The sequence below is a fragment of the Sceloporus undulatus genome, chromosome 6 (genome assembly GCF_019175285.1).
Source record: "Sceloporus undulatus isolate JIND9_A2432 ecotype Alabama chromosome 6, SceUnd_v1.1, whole genome shotgun sequence".
Lineage (NCBI taxonomy): Eukaryota > Metazoa > Chordata > Lepidosauria > Squamata > Phrynosomatidae > Sceloporus > Sceloporus undulatus.
This window is the reverse complement of record NC_056527.1, coordinates 23,028,571-23,047,344: the sequence shown is the minus strand read 5'-3', so window position 1 is coordinate 23,047,344 and position 18,774 is coordinate 23,028,571. Positions and strand designations below refer to the sequence as shown.

General features: G+C 39.7%; 1 protein-coding gene across 1 annotated transcript in view; it reads left to right on the top strand.

Annotated features, from left to right (window-relative positions):
• The window catches only part of GPR158 (G protein-coupled receptor 158), a 150,006-nt gene that overhangs the window by 18,910 nt on the left and 112,322 nt on the right, over positions 1–18,774 (top strand). The window contains exon 2 of the mRNA XM_042477554.1: positions 9,111–9,216. Coding sequence (XP_042333488.1) covers positions 9,111–9,216 — 106 coding nt within the window. The remainder of the gene's footprint in view (positions 1–9,110; positions 9,217–18,774) is intronic.

The window sequence follows — 18,774 nt, the reverse complement described above, 5'->3', positions numbered from 1 at the left end:
ATAAATTAATAGTTCCCCCCAAGGATTATGAGGCTTTATGGATGGAGCAACTATACATTTAAGCTCTGCCACATTTTTTAGGCCACATCCCTTGGGCACACATTCCTTGAGCCTTACTTTCAAAAGTATTTTCCAGCCCTGTAGAAGTTCTCCATCTCTTTTTAAGAGTCTAATAAAACATTCTCTAGGATTAGAAGGAATCCTGGAGAGTTCAACACCAGGACCAGGACCAGTCACTTACCACTATGTCCTTGCTTCCCACTTTCCCTTGCCTTTGGCATTTAACATAGGGTGCATCTACACTGTAGAAATAATGCAGTTTGACACCACTTTAACTGTCATGGCTTCATCCTACAGAATTCTGGGATTTGTACATTTGTGAGACACCAACACTCTGTCAGAAAATACTAAAGAAAATTCAGATGCAGATAAAAGCTCTCATTACTAAAGACACATAAAAATTAAAATATACTTAAGCCATCAATAAAATTACTGTAGAAGCAATTTATATATATAATAGCCATTAACACCTTGGCAGAATTAAAGGGACACCCCCATTCTTAATCTGTTATAGCAACGCCATAGGAAGTCCTGCAATACTATAAGAGACAAATTGATTTATTATGACAGAAGCTATTATGGACCTGAGCCTTCTTCATTGGTCACATGAAGTGTTGTTCTCTATGGCAGACACACAACTACACACGGCTACACAGAGGGGAAAATAATGTTAGTAGTGGGGCAACATGCTGTGGAATGCAAGAAGCTCAGTCTGGGACATTTCTATAAAAACCTTCAATATACACAAGATAAGCACAATGGCCTTCACAACATCTGTAATTGGGTAATGCTATTTGCCTAGCCATGCTGAGCAAATGTATTGTTATCATCAGTTCCTACTGGTGTGAATAGCCATCATGCTTATTTTGTATATATTTGACTCTTGCATAGAAATGTCATAGACAGTACCTCTTGCAAATACAGGAGGTGCTTCCAGATAGCTCTTAGCCAGGTCTCTAGCTGCGGAGGTGGGAGAAAAAGGAGGATATTGCAACCCCAAATAAGAATTTTGTCCCCATGCGACAAATTTTCCTTCAGTCCACAAATTTCTATTATTGCAGTAACTTAAAAATACAGCCGAGCCTTTAGAAATACAGTTTAGACATTCAAACCAAAGAGGCAGGCAAATTTAGCAAGGGAATGCAAACCCAACAAATATAAGAGCTCTAGGTATGAATGATTTGCTGTGAACATTAGCAATCTGGAGAGTGAAGGAAAAATTCATGGGTTGGGGGCAGATTTCTTAATACTGGGGACCAATGCAAAGGACATGGTGCAGCTCTTTTGTTTTTGCCACTATAACAGATTATTTGTAGTTGTTTTTTTAAAAAATAAAATAAAGGAAACTGTAGGAGAACATGGGGAGGGGGGGTTACAAATGGAAGACATCATTTGGATCTCTAGTAAAATTCACTGAATGAGTCTGAATCATCATAATCATCATCCCCTCTACAAGCACCTTCTTTCTCTAGTCCTATGGAGTCAGTGTGGCATAGTGGTTGTGTCACATGCCAACACATACTAACAAAACAAAGAATCAGCATGGCATAGTGGTTTAAGTGTTGGACTGTGACTCTGGAGATCAGCATTTGATTCTCAGCTTGGCCATGGATCCTTCTGGGTGACCTTGGGCAAGTCACACTCTCTCAGCCATAGGGGAAGGCAATGGCAAACCTTCTCTAGACTAATTTTGCCAGCTGCATTATTTCTACAGTGTAGATATATGAAAACCCCATGATAGGTTTCTCCTAAGCCTAGGGTCACCATAAGTCAGAAATGACTTGAAGGCCCACCACCACCACAACATGCAGTCATTAAGTATGTTAAGTTCCATCACTCTCCTCAAGAGTTTGAATAGAAAGAAGCATTCTTCAGATGACTAAAGCCCTTGTTGTTTTTGTGTGTTTGTGTGAGACAGAACTGAGTCAGAGAGGTTAGGATAATCACACTCCCCTCCTTATATGTTAGTTCCACATGGTTACTTTATAAGTGACAAGGATGCTTTTGTATCTGTAGCTTTCAAGTGAGAAAGCCCTGGATGTGTGTTTGTGTGCATATACAGTTGCCCCTCTGTTTTTGCCAGGGGGTGGGGGGTGGGATCCATTCTGGACACACATCCCCACAAAAATGGAGAATCACTTATATTCAAGCCCCATTGGCCTGAATGGCAGTGCACCCTGTGGGCAACTGCGGGCGGGCACCATGGGTGCACACCCCATTTTATTCCCCACCGTTCATCACCTGCTGTAAGATTACAGGACTGTGTCTTTTGATACTGCAACTTTTTAACCTATGTACACTGGTTATTTAGTATTTATTGAAATGTTATTAAGATGAGATGAAGTTCAATCATTAGCGGTGGAACATACAGATTACATGACAAAGAGAAAAATAGATATAATAATAATAATAATAATAATAATAATAATAATAATAATAATAATAATATTTGTATTCTGCTTAATCTTGAGGAATCCAAACAGATTACAGGAATAAAACAAGATACAGTAAAAGAGAAATGCATTAAAAATGCCAAGATCCCCATCCTTCTCCCTATCATAATAACATAATTGAACACTAAAAAGAGATTAAACCAAGAAGAAAGTTTTTTTTTAAAAAAACATTAGTGTACAATAAAAATTAAAATGAAGTAAAAAAATTTCAAGCAGAGTCCAGGTAGAGTAAAAGATAAAGATGGAGGATAACGGGGGGAAAAAAAGAGGGAGGGGGAGGCAGGTCAACAAGAATGTTCTAGTCTGGAAAGGCCTACCGGAAGAGATCCATCTTAATAGCTTTCTTAAAGGTTTCCAAGGTGGTAATCTGATAGATCTCGTCTGGCAGGTCGTTCCAGAGTCTAGGAGTGGCTGCTGAAAAGGATCACTGGGTCACTGCAGAAAGTCTAGTCCTCTTCAGTTGAAGCAGATTCTTCCCAGCGGAACAAAGAGTGCGGGGAGGATGATATGGGAGAAGGCGCTCTCACAAGAAGTCAGGACCCAAGCCATGTAGGTCTTTAAAGGTTAAAACCAACACTTTGTATCTTGCCCGGAAACTAATAGGCAGCCAGTGAAGGGATTTTAAAACTGGTGTGATGTGGGCAGATCTAGGTGTGCCAGTAACCAGCTTGGCTGCCATATTCTTTACCAACTGAAGTTTCCAAACTTGACACAAAGGTAGCCCCATGTAGAGCGCATTACAGAAGTCGAACTGAGAGGTTACCAGTGCATGTACCAGTGTTTCAAGGTCTTCCCGCTCCAGGAAGGGGCGCAGCTGGCGAATCTGCCAAAGGTGATAGCAAGTGCTCCTGACCGTCACGTCCACCTGAGCTGTCAGATGGAGAGACGAGTCTAGGAGCACTCCCAAACTGCAAACAGAGTCCTTCAGGGGAAGTGTGACCCCATCCAGAAGTAGCTGGCATAACTCCATTCCCGGATTGGGGGTCCCTATAGCAAGTACCTCCGTCTTACCTGGATTCAACTTGAGTTTGTTTTCCCTCATCCAGTCCATTACCACATTAAGACAGGCATTCAGAGGAGAGATGCCATCCTTAGTCACTGCATTAGTCTGAGACATAGAGAAATATATTTGGGTGTCATCAGCGTACTGATAACACCCTGCCCCATGTCTCCGGATGATCTCACCCAGCGGCTTCATGTAAATGTTGAACAGCCTTGGGGACAGAATCGCGTCTTGAGGGACACCCGACCTGAGTTCCCTCCTGGACTAACAACTTTCCCCAGGCGATACCATCTGGAATCTGCATGAGAGGTAGGACCGGAACCACTGCAAAGCAGAGCCTCCAATTCCCAACTCTCTCAGGCATTCCAGAAGGATACTGTGGTCAATGGTATTGAAGGCTGATGAGAGGTCCAAGAGCACCAGCAGGGTCACACTTCCCCTGTCGGTGCCCAGACAGAGATCATCGACTAAGGCGACCAAGGTCATCTCAACTCCGTAGCCCGCCCTAAATCCAGTTTGAAATGGATCTAGAAAATCAGTTTCTTCCAAGACTGCTTGGAGTTGAATGGTGACTGCTCTCTCAAAGATATAATGGAATAACAAAAGAATAATAATGATAATAATAGATTAAGATATAATCTAGTTAATGATAAATTAGGAGGAAGTAGAATTTATCATAGACATTCAGTACTGGAATTACTATTTTTGTTGCTATTCCTTTTTTAAAAAAAGGAAATTATGTGTATGATGTGATCTTATGTAGAGATCTTCTTTTTCTTTCTTTAAAAAAAGATATTTAAAAAGTATTAAAATTGTAGTGCTTTGTATTGGCATTGTAAAATAATGCCAGAAAATGGAATTTTTATAGGCATCAAGGAATTCTCTTTCAATGGGGGAAAATGTGTTATATGATTGTCAGACTGTTCTATAGTTACCACTGTTTATTTTATTAAATAATCATGGAGGCTTGAATTCTGCTAAGCAGTCCTGTCAACTTGGATGAATGTCAGGCTTCTCTGATGCTGCTGACAAACCAAATTTTACTTATCTTGTGGTTAATCTTCTATGTCCTTATCAGGACAGTTACAACTAATTGAGCTCCCCCCTTTGCTTAGTTTAGCAAATAGATTATTCATGTTGATTTTTTAAAAAAAATTCTTCCCAGTCACAAAGAATCAGGAGTAGGCTGATATGTATTTTAAGAGTCCCCCTCCCCTCTTTCTCAAATGCACAAAATCAGAAAACTGCAAGGTAAAATGCAGATTCACATTGGAACCTTCCTTTTTCACCTCAGCTAGTTGTTTATGTGAATGCTTTGTGGGTAAATCCATCCTATCAGTCACATCAAATAAATCAGTCCTGTAGCCTGAATGGCAGCTTGGACTGCAGATGTGAACAAATGTTTCAGTGCTGGAATAACTTCACTTCCTTCAGCTATTAAAGTTCTAAAATACTCTCCAACATTTCACAGATGAGAATGGGGACCCATGTAGCCAAGCAACATCAGAGCATGGCCAAGATAGCTAAAGTTATTAATGAGGAAGAACACACACAAGCTAGGAGAGGCTGCAGCAGTTTTCATTTGCCTGAGTCTACTGGAGAGGGCAAGATTCTGCCCCCTCCTTTTCCCTCCTCCTCTGCTGAGTTAACTGAGTGTAAAGTACTTTCCCACTTCAACTTAGTTTGCAGCAATGGAGGTAAGCTGGATAAAGTTGAAGGAGGAGTGCAGTAGCCCTGTGTCGATGATAGTCCAGGGATAGGAGTTGTAAATCAAAGCAGAGTTGACATAGGAGCAGCAAGATATCAGAGTCAAGAAACAGTTCAGAGTCATAAATTACAAGGTCAGATCTCACAGTAGACACAGGCTGAGAGAGAAACCAAGCTTGTTTCCAGCAAGGGCCCCTGGTTGCTCGCTGACTCTCTTCCACCCAAGGGGCTTAACAAACGAGCAGCTCCGTGTCACCTGTTTTTGCCCCACATTGTTGCCGCAGCAACCAAAAGGTGCGGCAACGATGCGCTCCCTCTCAGGAGCAAAAAGAAGCTGCCAAACGTGATCCCACAATCGCGTCACTTCTGGCCAGCACAGTTTGGGTGCTGCGCCATGCTCATGCCATCATGGCACAGCCCATGAAGATGGGGGGCGAGCAATGATGGCGGTCTCCTCATGAACTAGGGCTGCTGGGCATGTAAATGCACAGCCTCATCTAGCCCTAGTTCGCGGCGAGGATGCTGCAAAATACCTGTCTGTACTGGGCACAAGTAGCAGACTGTATTGCAAAAGGGCATTTCTCAGCTGTGTGTGTGTGTGTGCAGCCTCTGACTTTGCCTGTGGGGAAGGGAATGGGTTTGTGCCAAACATCAAAGCCTTGCTCTCCTGAAGCTTGGAGCTATCTCTCCTATCTCCTGCTCCTCTGTAGAACTCAGATGGCTGTCAGACTGAGCTGGAGGAGGTCACAACTGCAGTAGGTCTGTTTTGTTTTCTGAAGCTGAATTCTCAAGTTGGGGGCAGGGTATGACAGGGAGGTTTGTTTCATCTTCTAAAGCTGGACTCTCAAGGGGAGGCATGACAGTGTTCAACTGTTCCAATTTCATCCCTCCTTTTCAGGTACATTTAAAAGGTTCTTGACTTTTTTTCCCTCTCCTCCTCCTGCTTTCTCTCTTGGTCCTCAGCTGACGTCAGTTCCTGCAAACTGAGTCCAAAGCACTCAAAGTACATTGTATTTAATTAATTTATCAAGGGGAGAGGAAGGGTAGAATCTTGCATTTCCCAGTAGGCTTGGGCAAAAGCAAACTGTGGTAGCCTCTACTACCATGTCTGTTCTAACGTCTTCCTCAATAACTTTTGCCATCTTGACCACACTCTGATGTTGTTTGGCCATAGCATCCTAGATTTCATCTGTAAAATGTTGGAAGGTATGCACTAAGATACTCTACTCTCCTAAGCCATTTTAACATTATGTTAACATCATTTTATTACTATTATGTGTTGATTCTTTTAAATGTAAATTTGCAATGCAATTTTTCATGATTTAGCAACAAGAGTACTAGTCTGAAGTGAGTCTCTTTGCATTCAGTGGGAGTTAGTTCCAGGGAAGTTTATGTAAGATTGTAGACCAATTGACTTTTACTGGTATTTGTTTGGACTTCTATCTTATAATTCATTTCTGTATTATAATTGTTTTAAACATTTTAATATTCTGCTTTCTTTGTTGTTTAGAGACGAGAAATTGACAACACAGCTAACAAATATAACAAATAAATGAACTCATTTTCATATACAAATTCATGAATATTATTTTGTAATTCATGGGTGAATACTATGGGAGTTTGGAGATCTCTGGATCTTCAAACATGACTCTTCTGGGAATCTGCAGCATGAGCAGCATTTAGCAATCTGTTTTGACCAGCTGTCACTTTTGGTATAGACCATTAGAATGGGAGAGTGGGGGAGACAGATGCAGGTCGTTCGAGCCAAAAAAGGGTCATGCTGAGGTTTGGCTGAAATGACTGCAATACAAGCAAGATTACATGCAAAATATAACTCTTGTACAATGTCTTTTCACTCCAGTGGAGAAGCCTGGCCTAGACTCTTACAATTCAAATAAGTAGGTTATAGTCTGCCAATCATTGCATCAATTTACTTTGTGTTCATTTCAGCAGAGCCCTTGTGCAAGCAAAACTTTATTTAATTTTAAACATTTCTAGGCTGCCTCACTCAAAAGCTTGAAACAGCTTTTAAAAACTAGCTTTGGTGGATTAAGTTAAATATATACACAGATGATAAAATGGCAATCCAGAAAGAAAGGCTTAATTCTTTCATTTATTTGTTAGATTTATATTCTGCCATTCCTCCATTAAAGTCTATGCAGCATATATGGCTCTATTCTCTGTTTCCTCACAATAATCCTGCATGGTCAGTTTAAAAAATTGAATTGAAGGGGGGGAAAGGAGTGCAATGGTTACCTGGTGAGCTTCATAAGACAATGGGGAATTGTACTGGGACTTTTCCATTCAACACCTAATCAACACACCGCATAGGCTCTTAACAAGTCTTAAGACAAAGCAGTGAAGTCCTTCCTATACAAGCAGTCAAGGAGAGGTAATTCCTTGGGTAGATTATTCCTTAGCCTGGCTTCTAACTACTTTAGCTCCCATGTTGTATGAAGTGAGGTGCGTTTAAATGACCCAAGTAAACATGAGTTAGAACAGTCTTCCCTAGTGTAATGTGCTCCAGACATTTTGGACTTTCAACTCCCATTAGCTTTGTTGACTGGAGCTAATGGAGGTGTATTCTAGAGGGTGAGTACTAGATTGAAGAAGACTCACAGTCTCTGAGATATATGGGGCCAGAGCCATGAAGTTTTCAAAGGCATTCTCAGATGATCCTGGAAGCATGTAGGCAACCAGTTCATAAAAAGCTGCCATACACAAGTAACACCATTCATCCATCTAACTCAGTATTGTTGACTCTGTCAGGTAGTAGTGCTCTGAGGGTCAGCAAAGATCTGTGCCCTCAACTATTATCTGAACCATTAAAAAACCAGGTTGTTATGCCTCTAAATAATGTGCTCCACCACAGTGGCATCATTATGGCGGTACAGGTGGTGTAGCCTTCAGAAGAGGGGTGACACCCAGTCAAACCCTCCTCTCACTGCAGGGTGAGAAGGGGCAAGTGTGCTCCTCCACGTTTCATTGCAGTAGCAGCTTCCTCCTGAGGAAGAGACTCCTGCTATGGTGAAAGAGAAAGGTGAATGTGTCCTTTTGGCCACCACTGCTCCCCTGGCAGTCACCACAGGGCAAAATCAGGGGATGCCACTGCTCCACCACTCTGCCTACTGTTCAAATACAAGCTTTAAACTGAGAGCATGCAACTTGCTCAAGGCTATGTGGGGACTGAATCCAGGTTTTGCAGAGTCCTAGTCCAGTACTCATACCACTACACTACATTGGTTCACCAGCACAATTACTATTCTGAAAATAGTCCTCCAAAAGTAATTATTCCAAGTTCTGATCAACTGCCTAAGTCATGAGTAACATGGCATGGTATAATACAGATGGTATTAATCTATGGCATGTGAAAAGTGCCTGAAACAGTCTGTTCTGTAACATGGTTTACTCCTGCCAATAGTAAACCGAAATGAATGATTCTGCTCTCTCAAAACAACACATGATCTCAGAATGACTCAGAAAATTCTCCAAGTGAATAAGAATCTTATTCTGCTGGAGAAAATGGAGAGACAAAATAGGGCAAGTAGTATATATCTTGAACTGGGCTAATGTCTGTTAGAAGAGTGGGTGTAGAGAAGCTCTTGAGAACTATACAAAGCTTTAGAATACTAGTTGCACCAATTTGCTAATCTAGAGCAGCCAGGTAAAACATATCCTTTCTGTTCTTGGCACCCATAATGAGAACAATTTTGGCACTGATAACCAGAACAATTTAATGAGATATTTCTCTGATCATACTGTCTCATAAATGCAGTTGAGACTGAGCTCTTGATTGTTGTTTTTTCCCAATATTTGTCACAGGAAGAAAAAAAGTCTTGATGTCCTTAAGCAAATTAATGGTATTTTCCCCCTTCTACTTCTTCTAGGGGTGTCGTAAAAGTGGACATAAACCTGCAGAAAGTGGACATTGACCAATGTTCTAATGAAGGCTGGTTTTCAGGAACTCACACATGCCATTTAAATAGCACTGAGGTAAGGAAACAGAGGGATGAAACCTTAGAAGGGGATGGATTTTGCTCAGCACTCCATCATGTTATGTATTTGTTATGTTTTCTACCATACATACTAGGTCTTATCTCATTTCCCTGCCTCCTGAATGAGAAGGAAGTTTCCACACATCATAGTCTACAAGGTTCCATTTGACATTGAACACTGGAGAAAAATGATACCATGATTGATAACTACTAGTGCACAATCCAGCTGTAGAAGGCTGTTGTCCTAAATGGAGTGAGTTTTCCACTGTGGAGATGGACGCTGCAATAGTTTTTTTCTTAAACATGCACCAAGACACATTCATGTACAGCCACACTTGCATTTCTTTCTGTCCTTGCAAAACATGCAAGGGAATGAAAGACAAAAAAAAAAGACAGTCTTGAAAAGAGAGTAGGCCCTAAATCATCACCTCACACCTCGAAACCAGGGCCTCATTTGTTTCTTGACTGTGTCTTGGTTTTCCACCAGAATGAAGATTATGCCTTCATTAAAAAAAGCCTTCCAAATGTAATATTCACATATCATTTTATGAGCTACTAAGAGAGTTATTAGGTTTTCATGGGAAGCTGAAAAGAAAAGAAATAACTGCCCATTATCTTTGTATCATCTTATGGGACTGCCACCATGAATATTAGCAGCATATCACAGCAGTATATCACAGATTTTACAAGCTAGACAAGAAAATGAAGTATAAGTAGTTTGAAGTATACATTTTGGCAGAAGATGTTTTGCTATTTTAAGTGAGGAACAAAATGGAGCTCCCCCAGTCTATAAACAAAAGGCAACTAGACTAGTGGTGGAACCTCAGGCCTTTCTACACAGCCCAGTTATAGCACTGGCTGAGAATTTTAAATCTCTTCCCTTAAACTGCACATCCCAAAACTCCATTGGGTGGGGAAATGGCAGTTAAAGTGGGATCATAGTGAAATAGTTGGGTAGAGTGAAAGGGACCAGTATACTGTATTAATCCTAAATTGAAAGTTCTCATCTCTTTGAAACTGTGAGTTTGAAGGAAAGGATTTTTTCTTCTTCTTCATGAAACTGGCTCCCACTCACCTTTTTTCATTGATATTGGCGAGTTACAAACGGCCCTCAAGGGGCCGTTTTCTCACCGCCACCATTCGCTGCGTAGGGAAGCCCCAGCGGCCAGACCATGAGGCTTCCCCGTGCAGCGAAAAAGGAGCGCTGAAATGGTGCTCCTTTTCGAAACACAGAAGTGGCGCCACGAGGGGTGGAGCACGCCCTCACAGCGTCACTTCCGCCGTGACACGTCTGGACGCACAGCGTCCAAGACGTCAAAATGGCAGCACCCATGTGGATGGGCGCCGCCATTTACAACGCGCTCCGCGCGTACTGGGAAGAAGGGCCATCAGGAAGGTAAGAACCTTCCTAACCCTAATACGGCCCTTCCTAACCCTAGTACGCATGGAGCGCGTTCTTTATGGTGGTTTGTAACCCACCATTGATGTGTAGAAAGAAATGCTTAAAAGCAAGAAATTGTAGTTCAGGGCTTGAAAACATTATTGCAATAGCTAGTGTGTTGGGGTTAGGATTATTATTACAAAAGTAATTTGTTGCTTGTTACTTATGAGTAATGAATGTAATGAATAACGGTTAGTTAATTTGTTAATTTTTCTTTAAAAAACATTTAAAAATGCTCCAATATACCCACAAATCCCCTTAGTGGCTCCACAAATAATGTTTTGAAGTAGCAACTGAGCAATACTCATTGAACTAAACATTTCATTGATATGAGTCAGCATTACATTATTTTCCAAAGTAACATTGCTCCTCATTACTCAGAAAAGTTAAGGATTAATCCTAAACTCTAATGCTTCTCATTATTTTGTACTTGCGTAATGGGGAGATTGTCTAATAGGGAATATACAAATGCACAGTTGGATAAAGATACAATTTTACTTTCTTCTCTTAAGTAATTAAAAAAAACAGTAGCTCCTTTCAAAAACTGTTTTACATGTGAATGAGGCAAACACATGTTTAATATACATTTACAATGCAGTATGGTGTAGATTTCTTCAGAAGTAAGTCTCACTGCATGTAATGGGGCTTACTCTGAGGTAGTAGCCTATAACTTGGACAGAATGTGGGTGAGATTCTGACAAGCTGAATGAAAATGAGAACCAAGACATTTTCACATCCTTAAGCCTGATTTCATGCATGTTTACATGTGAGGAAGCTTCACTGTATTTTATATTACTTATATCTTGGTAAAGATGTAACTGCAGCATTAAAAATATTACAGAGGGAACTGTTCTGAGTGTATAGAATGAGTGGGGATCTCATGGTAAGTCCTACTTTGACTCGGATGTGTACCAACACTTTGTTTTATCTGTTTGCTTTCTAGCTAGCTTTATATGCTTCAGATAGAGCCCAGCTTTTAAACATAAGCAAGATGGTGGGGGAGGGAGAGGAGAGAACAAAGCAAGAAATACTAAACTTTGTGAATACTGAGGTTTTGTAAAAAATCGAGTTCATGTACACCATTATGCACTCTGTAAGGAAGGATGATAGTTGCTAAAATTGTTGCTTTGGCTTCAAGCCCAGATGCCATCCCAGGAGGTCAGATAAAGAAGAATACTGAAGATCAGGACAGTGGTAGATGTTTCTGGTTTGCAGAGGTTTTGCCCAAACATTGTCGAAAGATAGTTCTTGTACACTTTTCCTAGTTACCAAAGGACCACTTCATTAAGCCATCCCTTCTCCCTTTTTGTATCATCTTGACCAGAATGAGGTATGTGTCTCTTCTCAGACTTGGCTAGACTGCCATCAGAACCAGAGGTGAGGAATGATGTAAAAGGTGGTCCAACAACATCTGCAAAGCTACCTATTTCTGTTCTTGGCCATAAGTTGTCATTGTGAGCATATAACCAGAAAGACATCAGCTCTGTAATAATGCCAGCTTTTGTATGCTATAGTTTTCAGAGAGCTCCTAGTATAGGCTGTGCCATTTGGATCAGTGATAGTCTTGGAATGGAGGGGATTTAGACATCCTTGTTTTAGAAATGCACAGTTGTTCTTAAGCTTATTAAGCTTGTTCTTATCATCATAGACTGGAATACTGTTTTTAAAAAGTATTCTATTCCTTAACTGGTTAAAAGGAATGTTAAAAGCTCACAAAACTACAAATCCTAGTATTCCATAGCATTGACCCACGGCAGTTAAAGGAGTGTCAAACGGCATTAATTCTGCAGTGTAGATGCAGCCCAAATAATTAACTACAAATTCATTATTAGCAAATAAAATCTCCCCACATACTTAATTATTATTATATTTATATTTACATAGAAATGAACCCTAGCCTTATCTAAAAAGATTTTAATTAATATGATACTAATGACTGGATATAATATTGTTTGACTCTCCCATTGATTGTAGTGCATTTAGTTTCTTTTCCTACCGATTATATTGCATAATGTACTATATACAATCCATTCAAAACTAGGGGTCTGAAAAACAGATGAAGGGGATGGGCACCCAAGAAATTAGACAAGAGCACAACTCTTGTCATACTGGAATATACTGTCTTCCAAGGACACAAGACCACTCTGCTGAATGACATGTTTCCTCATTATCATTGATTCCAATGTATCTGCAATATTAACTGACCATTTCCCTGCAGTGGTTTGCAATGGATTTACTGTATTTCAGAATGTTGCTGATTAGGCAGCTGGTATGTTTGTTTTTTTACACACAAAAACCCAACAACGTAAGGGTGATGGGCTTTATCAGGTGATTCGCCTGCTTCCTATTTTAAAATGTCTTGCTCCAGAGGGTATTATAATCATGAAATCCACAACACTAGCCCTGATTAGTCCCATTGTGTATGTGAATTCACCATCTAAATCCCTTTTCATGCTACCATTAAGCAAACTTGCATTTAATCTAGTTACTAACTGCAGAGTTGCAATCCAGCTCTGTTCACATTACTGCTCTTTGAATTCTGAGTAGTTATTCTTTGATCGTCACCCAACACTATTGACCCAAGTTAATTAAAGATGATATCTTGCTTCAATTACCAATCGAGAATTAAAATTATCCATAAGGACTAACTCTTCCTTTGGGTGCTTATTTTGCAGATTTAGAACATAAAACTCCAATTGCTCCCTGTAGTGGGGATATAATGAGAAGAAATATTCTGGGAAGGAAGGAACATAAACACTGACCAATATTAGCAGCTGTATCTCCAATTCCGCTAATAAAGTCATAGCTCAGCTAACTAAAGAACCTAAACCTATTACTGTAGGTTTCACTCAGTGAAGGATGGTGTTTACAGTGTCAACTAGATAGTGAATCTACTTTAAGATATCCCATCATTTTGTGAGATGGAAAACAGTGGGCCCTTGGTATCCACTGGTGTTTAGTTCAAGGTCCTACCCACTTCCTATGGATGCTCAAGTCCCATTATAAACAATGGGCTAGTAAAAGGGTATCCCTTATATCAAATGGTAAATTCAAGGATTGATTTTAGGATAGCAATAGCAATAGCAAGTACATTTCTATACCACTTATCAGATTTTTTGGTGTGAATATTTTCAAGAAGTGGATGGTAGAATCTGTGGATGCAGAATCTATGGATATGGAGGGTTGACTGTACCTGTGTCATCTTTACCCCATCTTATAAGCATTCTAGCAATAAACAATAGATCAACTCTCCTGTCTTGGAATACCATAAGGAACTCTAAATAGAGTGATCACTCCTGATCCAGTCATTCCACAATACTGTAAAACTGCTAGAAGTGTCACCTAGTAGTATCCATGTGACACAGTTATAGCAACAAAATACCTACTCTATTATGGCTCCATCCTACAGAATTCTAGGATCTATAGTTTGTTTTGGCACTGAGATTTTGCCACTGGAGAGCTTTAGTGTCTGAATACAAAGAGTTCCAGGTCATTCATGAAACTGCAAATGCTAGGATTCCATAAAATGGAAGCATGGCAGTTACATCAAAAAATTAGCTTCAAAAAATGTAACAATGCCAACAGGTCTCAAGCAACAAAAATAATCCTGCATCTGATGACTCCAGTCAAGATCAAAGTAAAGCAAAGAAACCCAAGCAAAAGCCTTTTACTTGTGAAAGGTCTGAATGCTATAAATAGCTGTAATTTCCTTCTGCATAAAGTCTGAGTAACAGCAAGCATTAGAAACATAGTTAACTATAGCAAAAACAAATCAACTCTGGAGGGAGGCATTGGTTCACAACAGTATCCTCCAAGTCCAGAATTTCAGGGTCAAAACTTGAAATCTGCAGCCTTATCACATGACAAAACAAAGCTGAGAGGCAGCAAGAAGTGGTTTTCTTATTGTCTCTCTGCGTGTCGTTGAAACACTTCTGTTCTCCTTCCAAAGGGAGATGTCCATAAAAGTATGCCTTTTGCCAAACTGATTTTTCCCATGCAACAGAAGACATGCTTTTGCAACCGTCTCCTTCAAGAAGAGAACAGAAGTGCATTGATGGCATGTAGAGAGGCAAGGATAAGCCACTTCTCTCTCACGGTGTCTTGGTTTTCTTTTGTCATGTGATAAGTCTCTTGTGACCCTTGTGATGTCACAGGAGGTGGGCACTGGTAATGCTGCAAGGCTGATATAATAAGTGACAACCCTTATAATATCATAATATATTAAAGTTTAAAAAAAACACCCTCTGAACAAATTTTGTCAAGAAAACCCTGTGATTCACTTTAAAAGTCTTCATTAGTTGGAAAAAAGCTGGAGGCACACAAGAGCAACAACTTCAAATGATTAATACTTGGTCTGTTTTCATGCCTGTGTCTTCAACCATGAAAATGCTTCTTCCCCCTTCATTTTTAACACCTGTGAGGAAGGAGGTACAACACTGTTTTCTCCATGGATTTACCAGTGAGGATGATGAAGAATTTCCTTTCAATTTCTGGAGAATTTCTGAAAATTGGTACATTTCCTTCATATCTGGGAGCAGAAAGAATTTGAGGTTTAAAATACTGATTGTAAGAGAAAGCGATATTGGCAGTTTCCCCATCCCTAGAGAGGAAGCAGGTGTGCATGTGTAGAAAAAACAGCTGTTTTGCAGTTGGAAAATGGAGGGGGAGAGACAGAGATTGGTAGTTAGTTGTGGGTTGGTTGAATGCTAAAGGCACCTCGGAGGTGCAAGCTCTCTGTCTCTAGGGATTGGTTATGTTGGAATGGCACTGTGTCTCTTTGTATGCTTATGTGACCATACTGCTATAGCATGTATTTATACAGTTCTAAGGAAATAGTGCTGTTTACATAGATAAATGCATGCTGCAAAGCAAAAGGATGGCACAAGGTAGATCAGGATTTTCTAGGTGATCCACAGATTCACGAAGATTTTTTACACATCATTAAAAAAAAAAAAACAATAGCAAAACCAAAATGATTTAACACCCCCCCCCCCAAGAAAGAATGACTAGAATGAAGGGAGCTTAAGGTAACCAGGGGTGTCATTAGGGGGTGTGAGGGGTTCAGATCGCACCAGGTGACACCACAGCTCCAATACACCTGCCTTTGGGCAAAAATGGAATTTGGTGTTCTCCTGTATGACTTTTAAATGCTGAAGAGATGGTATGAGTGAGTCAAGGCTCAGTGGAAATAGAAAGGAGAGACTCCAAGTTTATTTTTTTTTTTTAAAAATTATTTTAAAGTTTTCTTTATAAACATCACATCTTACCAAATTTTCAGTTTAACCACATGAAACAATGTACATGTAAATACGTTTAGGCTGTGCATATGATATTATATTTTAAAGGTGTAATTATAATCTAGTTTATTTCACAATGATTGCCATTACATTCAGTGATATATGAAAATTATGATTTAAGAGTACAAAAACTAGTGAATACAAAATTACCATGGATTCTTTATGGTGTGGCATGGGAAGAGGTCAAGGGGGTGGATGACACCGTGAGGTAGTGCACCAAGAGAAGCCAACCCAAGTGACACCATTGGAGATAAACAGAATTGGTTGATATTGTTACTGTGCTTTTAAGTTGTTTCTGACTCATGGTGACCCTAAAGCAACCTTATCAGGGTTTTTTTTGGCAGAATTTGTTCAGAGTGGGTTTGCCTTTGCTTTCCTCTGAGGCTGAAGAGTATAACTAGCCTAAGATCACCCAGCAGATTTCCATGGCTGAGCCTTGGTCTCCAGTCACAGTCCAACACTCAAACCAACTATACCACACTGGTTCTCCCTCGGATCTGTTTTTTGTTGTTGTTGCATTTGTTGTGTGCCTCCATGTCATTACTGAATGTAAATTGCTCAGCTCTGAAGGTGCTCAGAGGGTCTTTATTCTGTCCTTTAATTTTAAGTATTTAAGACCTCATTTTTTGCATGTGATTGTGCTTGGTGGATCTCGGGATATTAATAAATGTACAAGTAAAAGTTACTAGTAAAATTAATCTTTCACTGCTGTGCAAAGGGTTGAAAACATAACAATATGCTGATAGACTAGTCCATCAGTCTCTAGCCAAGGGAACATCTCTGGGGGTATCAGTGGAATTATGTCCTAACAGGAATAGTGGGGAGAAGGCAATTGATCAAAGAGTCTAAGAGTCTTCATATTTAAGGATGTTAAGGAGGATGATGGATGGGGAAAGTTATTTGTACTCACTCTGCAAGTACCTGCAAGTAGGCAAAATGAATGAGATAAATGAGATGTTGAGATCCTTGCCTCCCCTTAAAAATAGTTTGTGTCCCTGTTGATGTAGCACCTAAACATGCAGGTACTTTGTGCACCACAGGTGATAACATTAACATCATTGGCCCTACCATTCGACAGATTAAACATCTGTGTCTGATTGTAGAGGCTGGATTGGGGATGAAAAATAATGTCAAGATGGTTTGGAAACAAATACGTTCTGTGCCATGCAGCTTGCTTTGAGCTCTCTGTCCTGTCTAATATAGCATCCCAGAACCGAAGAACAATTCAGCTTCTTTTTAATTGGCTTCTGTATGTGGAATGGTAGAGAGAAGGAAGAGCATGATAAATTACTTTTAAGGAAAATAAATGTAGTGATATGCTCAAGCCAACCATTATGAGCAGTGGTAGGAAGATGCTCAAGTTCTCAAGGATATCGTTATATGCATTCCTCTTAAAACCAGCTTTTAAGCAGCAAAATAACTTGGGTAAGCTAGAAGTCAGAACTCAAACCTGGAAATCTTAATGAAAATTCCTGATGCATTATCCTTGTTTAAAACACTTATAACACATTTTTGTTAATGCAGTTCACAAAAGAGGTTGGGAGCAACACTACTAATGTATTAAAAGAAAGAAAAAAGATTAAGAAGGTAGGAAAATCTCTCTAAATCCCCTGAATAACTCCCAAAATAACATTGTTGTAATCATCATCATAATCTTATGGGACTTTAAGATGCAGTCTTATAAATGATTAGAATGTAATATGCTAGACATAACTGTGGTTAAAGAAGAAGAAAGCTTGGATTACATATGTGGCAATCCCAGGGAAAAGCAGCGCTGAAGAAAAACAGACAGAAAAAGTTATGAGGTATCAAGACTTACAAATAGATATGATTAAGATTTCCAACTTCATAACCTATCACCTCTGGGAAAAGAAAACAGTTTGGTCCCAGTGGTAATAGGTGCTTTGGGAGCAACTCCAAACAAACTGACAAGACATCTGAATGAAATCACCATAGATAGAGACCTCAAGGGCCATCAAGTCCAACCCTCTGTCATGCAGGAATACATGATCAAAGTAAATAAATTATTATTATTATTATTATTATTATTATTATTATTAAGTATCCCTGACAGATGGACATCCAACCTCTGTTTAAAAACAAGGAGACTCCACCACTCTCCAAGGGTGTGTTCCACTGTCGAACAGCTCTTACTGTCAAGAAGTTCTTCCTAATGTTTAGCAGGAATCTCTTTTCCTGTAGTTTGAATCTATTGCTCCAGGTTCTGTTCTCTGGAGCTTCAGAAAACAATCTTGCTCCATCTTCTGTATGGGATCGTTTCAAATATTTAAAAAGAGCAATCCTATCACCTCTTAACCTTCTCTTCTCCAGGCTAAACTTACCCAGCTCCCTAAGTCACTCTTCATAGGGCATGGTTTCCAGACCTCTCACCATTTTGGTCACTGTCCTCTGGACACACTTCAACTTCTTAACATCCTTTTTGAATTGTGATGCTCAGAACTGGACACAGTATTCTAGGTGAGGCCTGACCAAAGCAGAACAGAGTGGTACTATTACTTCCCTCGATTTACACACAATACTTCTATTGATGCAACCTAGAATCACATTGGCTTTTTTAGCTGTGATATCACACTGTTAAATCATGTTCTAGTAGGACCCCTAAATCCTTTTCACATGTACTGTTGTCAAGCCAGGTGTCACTCATCCTATATCTGTGCATTTCATTTTTTTGTGCATAAGTGCAGTATCTTACTTTTCCTCCTTTTCACAATCATTTTGTTAGTTTTGTCCCAGCTTCCATTAAGGAATAATAATAATAATAATAATAATAATAATAATAATAATAATAATAATAATA